The 12,599-nt window shown below is 46.8% G+C and overlaps 1 protein-coding gene across 10 annotated transcripts in view; it reads right to left on the reverse strand.

Annotated features, from left to right (window-relative positions):
- KLHL18 (kelch like family member 18) overlaps positions 1–12,599 on the reverse strand; it is a 149,689-nt gene that overhangs the window by 12,772 nt on the left and 124,318 nt on the right. For all 10 annotated transcript variants that reach the window (XM_067044375.1, XM_059077031.2, XM_059077032.2 and 7 more), the window contains 4 exons: positions 10,843–10,973; positions 7,530–7,670; positions 2,639–2,837; positions 277–437 (listed from right to left, as the gene is read on the reverse strand). In XM_067044375.1, coding sequence (XP_066900476.1) covers positions 277–437; positions 2,639–2,837; positions 7,530–7,670; positions 10,843–10,907 — 566 coding nt within the window. In that variant the 5' untranslated portion in view covers positions 10,908–10,973. The remainder of the gene's footprint in view (positions 1–276; positions 438–2,638; positions 2,838–7,529; positions 7,671–10,842; positions 10,974–12,599) is intronic.

Genomic DNA, 12,599 nt, shown 5'->3' on the forward strand with positions numbered 1-12,599 from the left:
GGTCCATAAACAGCTCAATGGGGGGAGATGCTAGAAAATCCTCAAATAACTTAGGGGAGGAAGCCCCTTTTGCCTTGATGCTCCTATGCGGCACATTTCTTTGCCCAAGGTGAGAGACTGGGGCTCTTCTAGGTTCTAGACAGAAGGCAGATCAATCTGTGTGCTGTGAATTAAGAATGACCACTCCAAATCCTTCCTCCCCCGAGCTAAGTGGCCAAGTTCTCTTCTCTGTCCAGACCCTCAGCATCATCCTTCTGCAGGCCCACCTCTGCTCACCTGCATTTGTGGCAGCAACGCACCAGATCATCCTGCTGCACTCGGTCTGACAGGAACTGGGGCCGGCAGAGGGGCAGGCGGATATTGGACAGCAGCTCAGGCAGGCAGGGTCCCCTCTGCTCCCGGTTGTATCTGACCCAGGCCAACACGGCCTCAAAGACCTGCCACAACAGAGAGGGGAAGCTCTGGCGGCAACTCCTCCACCCAGAGGCCACACCCCTGTACCCCTCAATCTCGAACCCTCTGCTCCCTACACTGGGCCCACCAATCTTTCCTCCTACTTGTCTCCTGAATCCACTGTTTTCTCTCCACGTCCCCAGCTACCCCGTTCAGTCCACTCTCTTGAAAGGCAAGCCTAGGTTACTGCAACTCTTTCCTGGCTTTCATTATGACTTCCTAATGAAAACCTGTCAAAGCTTCCTTCTTCCTTCCTGTACCGTAACAAAGTGCTGTTGACCTTCCCTCCCACTGCTCCTGCACCCCCTTCTCTAGCCAGGCCAGCTGTCCCCTTTACCTCGAATGCCCCCATCTCTTCCTTTCCTTCTAAACCCATTCCCATTTCTTTTAAGGCCTGGATCCAGATCCATGTTCTCCAAGAAGGCTTCCCTGATGGCTCTGGTCACAAGGATACCTCCCTCTAAAGCCCCACAGCCCTTGTAGAATGTATCACTGCAATAGATGTGAGCTGCCCTGGGTCATATTACCTAGTGGAAGAGCCAGGGACAGAACCCCTTGCTCTTGGGATGGGGTTCTTTCCTACAAATCTCAGGGCCAACACTGCTGAGCTCAGAGTTCACTTTTCTAATGGTCACTAATACGGAGGGGTGAGGACTCTTCAGACATAAAGGAAATGAGCTGAGTTGGGACTAACATCCCAGCGGCTTGCCTCCTGGAGCCAGGGGCTCCTTCTGCTGAGGCACAGCTTCATTGATAGGCCAGGACTCATGACCAACTGACCAGATGAGCAGAGGCCATGCCGCAGTGGTGCTCTGGGTGCCTGCAGGGCCAGGTCCAATTCCCCCCACATCCGACACCCTTCACTGCCCAGCCCTCGTCACCCTCTGCTCAAAGAAACATTGACTCACTGTCCTATTAAGACAAGTTGCACCACACTTTTGTTGAACAGAAAGGATGTCCTTCACTCCTCTCTGGCTACTAACACCCTACACTCTCATTTAATCTTTTCTTGACCGCTCCAAGAAGATGTCTTCTTTGTCCTCAGAGGACTGTGATCACCCACACCTCACCTTGCCAATAGCTTCACCTCCTCTTCCATGCAACCAACTCCATTTAGCCTTGGGCATGGCTCCCTCTCAGGTCCCCTGCAGCCTATTTCCTCACCTTTCTCTCACCCGACATGGATTCCAAGGGCCATTATTCCCATGCTAGTCTCCTATCTCTCTTAATCACACTTACCTGGAAAAAAATCTGTACCCTGGTGAAGTCCAGCTCTTTATATCCAATTCACCCTCTACCCTGCACCAGTAGATGCAGCTGACAGAAAACACACAACAGGGCTGACCAGCTCATATTGAACTTGTGACTGAAAATCTCATCTGGCCCTGCTTCCTATCCAGCCCTCTCCATTTCCCGAGCTTCGTCCATTTACTCTCCCCCTTTCCTAGAGGACTGGTTCATACCTTTTCATCTCTCCTCAAACGTCTAACATTCCTCCCTCATCCTCACTCTCAGCTGAGAACACAGAAACAAACAAGAAGAGAATGTGAATAAAACCTCCCAGCATCTCCCTTCCCATCCATCCTCCCCCTGCGCTGGGCATGTGTTCTCCTTCTTCCTCTTGTGGCCGTGGATGTGAACAGCCTAAGCTCCTCTCAAACACACCCCGTGCCTTACACTCTGTCTCTTCTCACTTACCCCAGGACACCATTCTCCCTTTTCTCCTACATTACCAATTCTTCCCTCTCTTCTGCAAAATTCCCATCAGCAGTCCAACGGTACTGTAATTTCTCTCATCTTAAAAAAAACAAAACCCTCTTGACTTCATATTCCCCCCCCAGCAACTGCCCCCACTCTCTACTCTCCTTTAGAGTAAGACTCTTTCAGAAAGTTATCTATGCTCATTTCCGGTTCATAGAAACATTATTTCTAATAGTAAATTTTGGAAATAACCTGAACATTGAAGAATGAGGGTCACAGGATTGATAAAAATCAGCTGAATATTATACAGACACTAAAATGTATAAAAAGTTTTCATGAAAAATGCATATGGTATGATAAAGCAAACCCATAATACACAACAGCTGCACACACACCATGATCTACATTTTGAAAAAAGTAAAACAGAAAACAAAGGTTAGAGAGAGCAGCAGCTCCCATGTCACCGCTGGACTGCTCTACAGACCTGCTCCTCTGATTTCACATTCAGCTCATCCCGAGACACCAGCTCAAGCACGTCTTCCAGGGGCAGGGCCAGGAACTCTTCCGACATGGACACCTCCACAAAGTGCTGGTGGATGAAGCTGTTGGCTGCGTCATATAGCACGGCACACATCATGGTCTCAGCAAACTGGCGTACACCCAGGCAGTTTTTGGGGTGAAGCCTTTTGGCGTAAGAGAAGATAAAAAGAAAAAAGTTAGAGGAAGAATGTTACCTTTGATCATTCTCAAGTTGGTTCTGAGTAGAGTTACAGAATGGAAAAACAAAACAAGCTCTGTCCTCAGCTTTAGTGGAAACCCCCTGTGTGACATCAGGTGAGCTTCTCTGGGACTCAACTTGTAAAGGTATAAAAATAAGGCAGGGGCTTTCTTGGTGGCGCAGTGGTTAAGAATCCGCCTGCCAACGCAGGGGACACGGGTTTGAGCCTTGGTCCGGGAAGATCCCACATGCCGCGGAGCAGCTAAGCCTGTGTGCCACAACTACTGAGTCTGTACTCTACAGCCTGCAAGCCAGAACTACTGAAGTCCACACGCCACAACTATTGAAGCTCGCACGCCTACAGCCCGCGCTCCTCAACAAGAGAAGCCACCACAATGAGAAGCCTGCACACCACAACGAAGAGTAGCCCCTGCTCGCTGCAACTAGAGAAAGCCTGCGTGCAGCAACGAAGACCCAACGCTGCCAAAAAAAAAAAAAAAAAAAGTGCAGATTATCCTCAAAGGAGCCTGCCTCTTGGGCCTAGTGCTCCATGTGTCTATGTGGAGTGAGCTCTCTGGGACGTCCTGAGAAGCAGCTCTCAGGAGAGAAGAACAGAGCACATACTGGAAAACTTTGTTTTCTTTCAGTGGTTGACATTCTTGATTGAATGTCCACCTCTGGTCACCGGGAAGGCCCTGAAGACGTAGAATGAGAGTTTAAACCACGTGGAGACATGACTTCTTTAATATCAGGACTCTTACACCTTTTTCTTTCCTTTTTTTTTTTAAAACAATAAGAGGCTCTATGGGTCTGACTGTTCAGACAACAGCGGCAGCTATCACTTATTTGGCACCATCAGTGAGTCAAGTACTTTGCCAGGGCTTCTAGGCACATTCTCCAGGATCTTTTAAACAACACTCCACAATAGTAATTGCTCTCATTTTTAGGTGGGAAACTGAGGCTCGGAGAAACTAAGAAATGTGCTCATCATCCCTCTACAAGCAAGTGGTGGTGCTGAGATTGAACTCTGGCCTTTTGTGCACATTTCCACAGTCCAGAGACAGACCTGCACTCATCAGGGCCAGGGAAACCCAGGGTAAATTCTGACCCTGCCACACTGGGCAACTTGGGTGGATTCCTTAGGCTCCTCAAGTGTCAGTAATGGCCTCGCCTAGAAAAAGGTGATGACAACAGCTACTCACCTCCTAGGGCTGTGGCCATGACTAAGTAGGAATGTAGGAAATGCATCTGACATGGTGCTTGGTGTGAAGTTAGCTTCTGGTTTAATTTTTATTATGGTTGTTTTTCTTACTACTATTACACCTGAGAAAATTCCAAATGAGCCCAATGTGGTTCCAAAATCTTGGTGACAGCAGTGGACCATGGGGGATGTGGCTTTTCTTATTTTGATTTTGTGACTGACAATCTTGTGGTGGGAGATGGTTCATATTAGATTGAAATTGCCCAGATTTACTCTTCTTTGTGAGAATGCTTTCTCTTCCCCCTCTCCCCCATATTGATTTAAGGGTTACAGTAAGCTATACTTTCTAATCAATATTCACCATTGCCCACTGCCAGTAGCAGACCTGTCAGGGACTGAAAGGGCAAAGCATCTCAGGAGCCTGGCTTTATGACTAGTCTAAATTCTGCATAGCTGTTGTTTCATTCCAGCCTAAACTGGCTCTGTCCATTGCTTTGGAAACCTAGGCCACTTCCAAAGGCCAAGGAAACATAAGCATTGAGCACCCCTGGGCAAGCAGTATGGCCAGGGAGAAATACAGGACTCAGGGTCAGAATGTCAGCTCAGTCATCTGTCAAGTAACATTAGCCTTTCTCCTGGTTGAGACTTGTTAAAAGCACGTATGGCAGATCAGATACAAGGACAGACCCTCCCCGGGCCTCTACAGCATGTGCTTCACTCATCCCTACTACTCTGACATCAAGTCAAGAGGAGGGTTCAAATACCACAGACAGGGAACTGGATAGAGTCCAAAGACGTGGGAAAGGATGATCCACTTTGCTGACTGGCACACATTTCCATCCTTTCCCTCACAGGTTAGGATTCCTGCACCTCACCTTTGGTTGTCTTTGACTGGCTTGGAATAATTGAGCACAAAACACACTTTCCACTGAAGTGAGCTTTCACATCTAAGAGGGTAGGATGTGGGGAGCCTGTCTGCAAGCCAACTGGTGGGGAAAAAGGAGAGAGAGCTGCCATGCAGGAGAGGGGACCATTCAGGAGAAGGAGGAAGACAAGAGGGACAATAACCCAAAGGGCAGATAGAGACCCATATCTGTCAACAGCCACTTCACAACCTCCTTCCTTGCTGACATAGCTTGACCATGATAAGATGTAATGCTTTATCGGAGGTAGGAAGCAGTGACTCGAATTAAATAAGTTATTGGCTTGGTTCACTGACGCATCTGATGCTCTGATCCAGTCCTGAGAGAAGAATTTTGGAAAATACACACCTCCAATCCTCACCTAAAAACAAGGAGGTCCATTCATCTGAAGGCTGGAAAAGGAGCCACAGAAAAAAATCAACCCCAACCTCATGGAAAAAAAAAAAAAATCAGCAGGCCGAATATCTCACAGGCAAAATGGCCTCAGGAACTACTGCTCTAAGAACTCTGACGGCTTTGCAGCTTTTCTGTGCTCAGTCATGCCCTGTCCTTTTCACTACCGCTCAGGATGGTTCCCCTCATGTCTTAGTAATCAAACCTTGAAACTGAAGGGCCCACATGCTTGTTTTCAAGAACACACAGGAAGGGGGCAGCTGGGAGCCTCCATCACACACTGCAGCCAGGCTCAGGGAGAACCACCCCCAGGAACACAGGCAGTGATGGTAGCTATTGAAAAGAAAACAGAAAGGCCAAACCTCTGGGGCCTGTGGCAGAGAATAAAAACAGGAATAAGGTGTGAGTTTAGACTTCAGAAGGGGGCTCCCAGTGCTGAACAGAAAAATGTCAAGGACAGACTCAAAACATCAGGCTTTGTGCTTAAAGTACCTTTTCCCAATATGTCACTGGTGTATGTAAAAACTGCACTGGTCTAAAAATCACTTTTCTAAGCATCTTTTACATGACACTACTTTATAATAGAGCCTGGTGGGCTTCCCTGGTGGCGCAGTGGTTGAGAGTCCGACTGCCGATGCAGGGGATACGGGTTCGTGCCCCGGTCCGGGAAGATCCCACATGCCGCAGAGTGGCTGGGCCTGTGAGCCATGGCCGCTGAGCCTGCGCGTCCGGAGCCTGTGCTCCGCAGCGGGAGAGGCCACAACAGTGAGAGGCCCGCATACCGGGAAAAAAAAAAAAAAAAAAAAGAAATATAATAGAGCCTGGATACAGTGTTGACAGTGAGGAACTCAAAAGCCCCTAGGTGGAGCTATTGTCCCCCTTGTGAGAACGGCCAACTTCATCCTTTCCGCAGGGCCTTACTTAGTCATTCTCCAAATTCTGTGGGAATACAGAGATGAACCAAGTCCAGTCTGTGTCCTTAAGCTCTCAAATGAGTAGGAGAGACAGTATGTGCCCTACAGCCCATCACACGCAGCTCTCTAGCCTGACCCAGAAGGCATCCTAGGGCAGGTCAAGCCAGGCTCTGGGGCTGCACTCACTACGTGGTCGTCAGCTGCAAAACCCAAACAGGACCACCTACCTCCCAATGAAACCAGCACAGAGTGCCCCTGCGTGTTAGCATCATTACCACGGTCGTTAAAGACCATCTGCACACACAGCAGTGCTCACTGATGCCCGTGAGCACCACACAGGCAGGATGTGGACCTCAGGCAGGGTCCACAGAGCTGCTAAGTGAGTTGAGCTGGTGCAATAGAAATGGGGGAGGAAGAGGTCAGCTCTAAGAGGGGATGAGGTTCAGGAGGCCAGGTCTGAGGCAGAGGAACGCTGGTCTTCAGGCCAGGGGCCTTGTGATCAGAGGAGCTCAGGCAGAGCCAGGCCTTGGAGAGACCACAGACAGAGGGGCACTGTTCTGGTTTTTCCCTGCCTGTGTGTAGCCCAGCACTAACCCTCACCCCCAAGCCTCTAGTGGTTAAAGGCGGCTTTTACCTTGTGACTAAGAGCTCTGCCTCTTGAGAGGGAGGAAGAGCTTTCTTATCTGCTCAGCCCTCAAAAGGTCATGGCCAAGTGCTGGACATAGGTAGGGGTATAATCCATGGTCCTTACACTAAAGGAGCATATAATGATTGCTCCCAGGGGACTGAAGGGGACAGAGAATTCCAGGAGGTGAAATTTGGGTGGGCTCTTGCAGAGCAGAAGGAAAAAGGAAGGCCAAGAAATTCAAGGAGGGAGAAGGATCTAAACAAAGAGGGAGACAGCTGTGGAACAGTTAGGGAGCACTGAATAAACCTGGTGGTGGCTGGTTAGATTGGAGAGGGAGGATCAGAAGAAGAGGTACATGTCAGACCGAGGGAGAGTGCAGGCAAGGCTCTATAAATCATGCTCCTGAAAGGTTCATCCCAAAGAACTGGGTACTGCTTGATACTGATTTCAAGAAAGGTCATTTCCGCAGAGTTACCTTCCCAGCTCACTCCCTTCATGAGACTCTCCGTGCCCCCAAAGACTCAGCAAACTGGCAGGGGATCCCAGAAATGAAACGGTCTGCTCCCCGACACAGGCCGGGCCCATCACATCACCTCACCGTTCTCGGAGGAATGTGCAGCAGGCGTCTTTGATGCTCTGCAGCTGCAGGAAACTCGCCCCCATCAGCAATGACTGGACGTTTTGCTGGTCAATGGCAAGGTGGCCGTTGTAGGCAAAGTTGATCAGAGCTTCCAGGGCGCTAGAGGAAAGAGGAAAGATGCTCTTCAGAGATGGTGCTCAGCCCACAGGATACTCAGGCCTTAAGTAAGCTGACATTGTTACCTGAGGAACGGATGGGCCCCGCTCTCAAATACATTTAGCCCATGCCCTTTGAGAATCTACCAGAACGGAATAATTACTTCACCATAGCTATCATTCTACTTCTTAGGTTGTCTTTACTGCCCAAATGATTTTATTACAGAAGGTTCTGAAAAGACAAAGCAACGACCCAGAATCACTACTGAGTTAACTGTAGTCATTTTTCTAGATTAATTTTCATTTCCTATTTGCCTGCATGCTTAAGTTGTATGGATATAATCATGTAATACTTATGAAGGCCTTTCCCATGTTTCTACACTGACTTCATGTTCAACTTTCTTTTTTTTTTTTTGGCCGTGCCGCGCGGTTTGTGGGAACTCAGTTCCCCCCGACTGGGGATTGAACGTGGGCCATGGCAGTGGGAACGCTGAGTCCTAACCACTAGATCGCCAGGGAAGTAGTAATAGTAATATATAATATATAGTAATAGTCATATATAATATACATAATAGTAATCCAACATGCAAATGTGCTATAAAAATTTCCTTTATTGGTAAGCATAATAGTTATTACAAATAATAGCTATTACAAATAACATTTTTGGATTATTTCTTTGGGATAAGTTTCCAGCCTGAGGTTTCCAACATTTTTTTCTGCCTTCCAATTCACACCAAGAATGAAATCCAAATTCTGTCTATAGGGCTGTATGTGGTCTGGCCCCTTTCCTTCTCTCTGACCTCATCACCTTCCACTCTTACCCCCTCACTCTATTCCAATATGCTGAACACACTCTCACTTCAGGGCCTTTGCACTGGCTACTCCCTCTGTTTGGATGGCTCCTCCCCCAGATGTCTTGCTCCCTCACTCCAACTAAGGTCTTGGCTCAAATATCACCTCATCACAGAGGGCTTTCCTGATCACCCTGAAATAGCACAGACCCTCACCATCATTCGCTAGCCTTTATTCTGCTTTACTTTTCTCACATCACTTTCACTTCCCAGCCATATCATGTATATATTTGTTTACGGCCAGATCGCCACTACTAGAAAGTTGGAATAATGAGAGGTGCTTTCTGTTTCCTCAGCTATACCTCAGTACCTACAGCAGCACAGATCACAGGTGCTCAGTCTATCTGTTAAATGAAGCACTTGGACGGTGCATGGTGATTAGCATGGCTCTGTCAAACACAGACCTCAGAGATGAGAGTGTACAACTGCCCTTGGATATAGACACACTTCTATGTCTTTCATTACAAGTAGCTGGCCTGAGATTGCACCCTTGCAGTGGGTATACAGATCCTCTCCATGTACTGGAGCAAATCACCTTCAATCATCTGGAAGGTACCATACAGTTTCCTAGCTCCTTTCCTTCAAGTTTTCACCACAGGAAGATTAAGACATTAGGCAACAAATGACAGCTTACTGGCTTATATTTTGGAGTCGTTGGTTTATTTACTGTCTCTCTCCCAACAAGAATCATCTTGCGTGTCCTGTTTGCTGCTGCATGCCCAGACCCCAGAACAATGCCAGGTACATAGTAGGTGCACAGTGGACTTTTGGATGTAGTCTAGGTTATAAACACACAGCCTCAGTTCACAGACTTGCAGTAAAATCTTTTAAGTCATATAAATATGCCTTTTTCCTTTCAAGGCCCAAAAAGGCATAATGTGGAATATGTTTATATAAAGCCTTCATACAGAAGTCAGGAAAGTATTTCTGTAAAGAGGGTCTAGATATAAGGATGACTTTAAGTAAGTGCATAAATGATGCAATTTCAGGGTTTATAGCACTGCCTCCTGACCCTAAAATTCATCTAGGGCAGAATTTCTCAACCTCAGCACTACTGACATTTGGAGCCAATGATTCCGTTACGGAGGGCTTTCTGGGACACTGAAAGACGTTTAGATGGGATAAACTCTGGGCTTGACCTCCTTGGACTTCAGTTTTCTTCTTTTTTAAATTTTACTTATTTATTTTTTTCACTGCATTTGGTCTTCATTGCTGCACGTAGGCTTTTTCTAGTTGCAGCGTGTGGGGGCTACTCTTCGTTGTGGTACGCAGGCTTCTCATTGCGGTGGTTGCTCTTGTTGCAGAGCATGGGCCCTAAAGCACACGGGTTTCAGCAGTTGTGGCATGCGGGCTCAGCAGTTGTGGCTCGTGGGCTCTAGAGTGCAGGCTCAATAGTTGTGGTGCACGGGCTTAGTTGCTCTGCGGCATGTGGGATCTTCCCAGACCAGGGCTCAAACCCGTGTCCCCTGCATTGGCAGGCGGATTCTTAACCACTGTTCCACCAGGGAAGTCCTGGGCTTCAGTTTTCTCACCCATCAAATAACCATGATTTCTGCTACCTTCTCGACCTGCGTCATCACATTAACAGCCAGTAGACACACATGGCTAATTAAAACTAAATTTATTATTATGTATTATTTACTTATTTATTTATTTTTTGGCCACACTGCGTGGCTTGCAGGATCTTAGTTCTCCGACCAGGGATTGAACCCAGACCCTTGGCAGTGAAAGCATGGAGTCCTAACCACTGGACTGCCAAGGAATTCCCCTAAAATTAAATTTAAATGAATTAAAATGAAATAATATTTAAAATTCAGTCCCTCAGTCCCACTAGTCACATTTCAAGTGCTCAACAGCTACATGTGTTAATGGCTACCAATTTGGAGAGGACAAACAGAACATCTCCATCGAGGCAGAAAGTTGGACAACAGTGAACAACACTGTTCTGGACTGATGGGAAGGGTAATGAATGAAAAAACTTATTTGAAAGACTAGTCTGCCAGCTAAAAAGGCCAGCACAGAAAAGTGAAGAAAATAATATACCACCAACTCTGTACCCAGTCCTAGTTTTAAAAACGTATCTTGGACTCTAGTTCCTATGAGACATGTTACTCTCATTGAGTAAAAACACATCAAAACTCTCCTTATTTTAACCCTGTCTCAGGCCACTGGCTGAGGTTCTAGCTTGTTTACTGGAAACCTACTAAGTGTGTGGAGCTGTGCTAGCTACTGGGTCCTGCTGGAAGGCCCTCAAAGGGCACCAAACACAAAGCTGAAACTGCACCTAGAAAGCAGGCTGTGAAACCTGATGGAGGAATTTAGTACCTTGGGTCCATTCCTTGCATTACAATCTCATCCTGCTTGCACTCCATCATGTCATTTGTAAACATAGCGTGGAAATACGGGATTGAGGCTGCTAAGACGATCCGGTGAGCACTGAATTTGTGGTCCCCAATCTGTGGGCAAAGTAAAATACAAAGACAGATATTGAGGAATGCAAATACAAAAACCCACCCTGCCCCTTCCACAGCTCAACTCTCTGCCCACTGGAGTGCATCCCAGTGCGTGACACCTGAGGCTTTTCATGGAGACCCTGAAGTATTTTAAACTCAACATACGAAGTTATACTAGGAGAATGTAGACAACACATTTTCATAAGGTATTAAAATGGTTAAGTCTTTATTTATATGGCACTCTTCACTGCACCCCTCCAAACTCCCCCCACCAACTCAAAGACCTGATTTCTCAAACACTTGATCCTGATTCCAATTTTATTAGATGGAAGATGGAAGAGACAAACTGGCCAAGAACGCTGAAGCACCTAACAGTAGGCTCCTCCAGAAGAGTAAACAGACAGTGACAGGAAGAGATGAGGAGAAACAAGACCAAGCTTGAATAGGGGGTGCATGTGGGGATCAAGGACAGAGGAGGCATTGTGGGCACAGATATTAGGGCGTCCCTGGGCACCAACCAGGCTGTGGTAGACCACAAGGAGCCCAGAATCCTCTAAGGAACATGACTCTGGCAGCAGCAGCTGGAAGGACTGGGGCTGTGGGACTGGCCAGTGCTCTGCATGGCCTGCAGGGCTCATGTGGACAGAGGCAGACTCTCTCCCTAACTTGTACCAAATGCTCAGGAACACATCCTTAGCCTGGGGAGTTCGTAAAGTGCTTTCCAACTATCTGCCAAAAGGATACTCCCTTTAACTTTGCCATTTATAGCTCCAAGACACATAAACATTTCCACTTCAGAATTTTCTACTCTTCAGAAAGAGCAAACAGTCTTTTTTAAAAAATTCCCCTTCACCTAAGTTCCACATTAGTGAAATGCCAAAGTCATCTCACTATCTGATGCTCATCTCTTTGTGTCATATTTATTCAAGGATTCTAGCTCAGGTTCTGTCACTATGTCCTCTTTTTCACCGAACTTTAGGTTTATTATCTGTAAACTGTCCTTCAAGATCAAGCACACAACCATCCAAATACCAAAAGATCCTCACTAGATTCAGATTCTAGGAGTTCCTCATATAATCCATGTGTTGTTCTACTACCAGTGATGGGGACATTAAATGGCTGCATGCTTTGAGGGTTTTTCATAATTAAAAAAAAAAAATCACAGTAATAAATGCAAATATTCCTTAAAGTTGTTCAAGGCTTATAATGAAAACCAGAAGTTTCTGGTTCCCTGATTTCTGCTCCCAGGGCAGCCACTTTCTTCTGGTATTTATCTCTATCTTTCTAAGTAATATGCCTCTAATATTATTTCTTGAATTTTCACTTTTAGTTATTACTTGTGGTAGTTAGCCTCCAAATAGCTCCCAACTCATCATCCCTGCCTTCTGGTATTCATGTTGTGCAGCTCCTCCCACAATGTCTCAGGGTTGGTCTGTTTGACTGATGGAATGTAGCAGAAGTGATGATGGTATGTCACATTAAGGCTAGGTCGTAAAACACACTGCAAATTCCTCTAATTGTCTCTCCTGGATCACATGCTCTCAGGGAAGCCAGATAACAACATATCCTGAGAGGCCCAGATGACTGCAGCCCAAGGTGACACCTGGACTGTAACCTCATGAGAGCTTC

This window comes from Kogia breviceps, chromosome 10 (assembly GCF_026419965.1).
Source record: "Kogia breviceps isolate mKogBre1 chromosome 10, mKogBre1 haplotype 1, whole genome shotgun sequence".
Taxonomy (NCBI): domain Eukaryota; kingdom Metazoa; phylum Chordata; class Mammalia; order Artiodactyla; family Physeteridae; genus Kogia; species Kogia breviceps.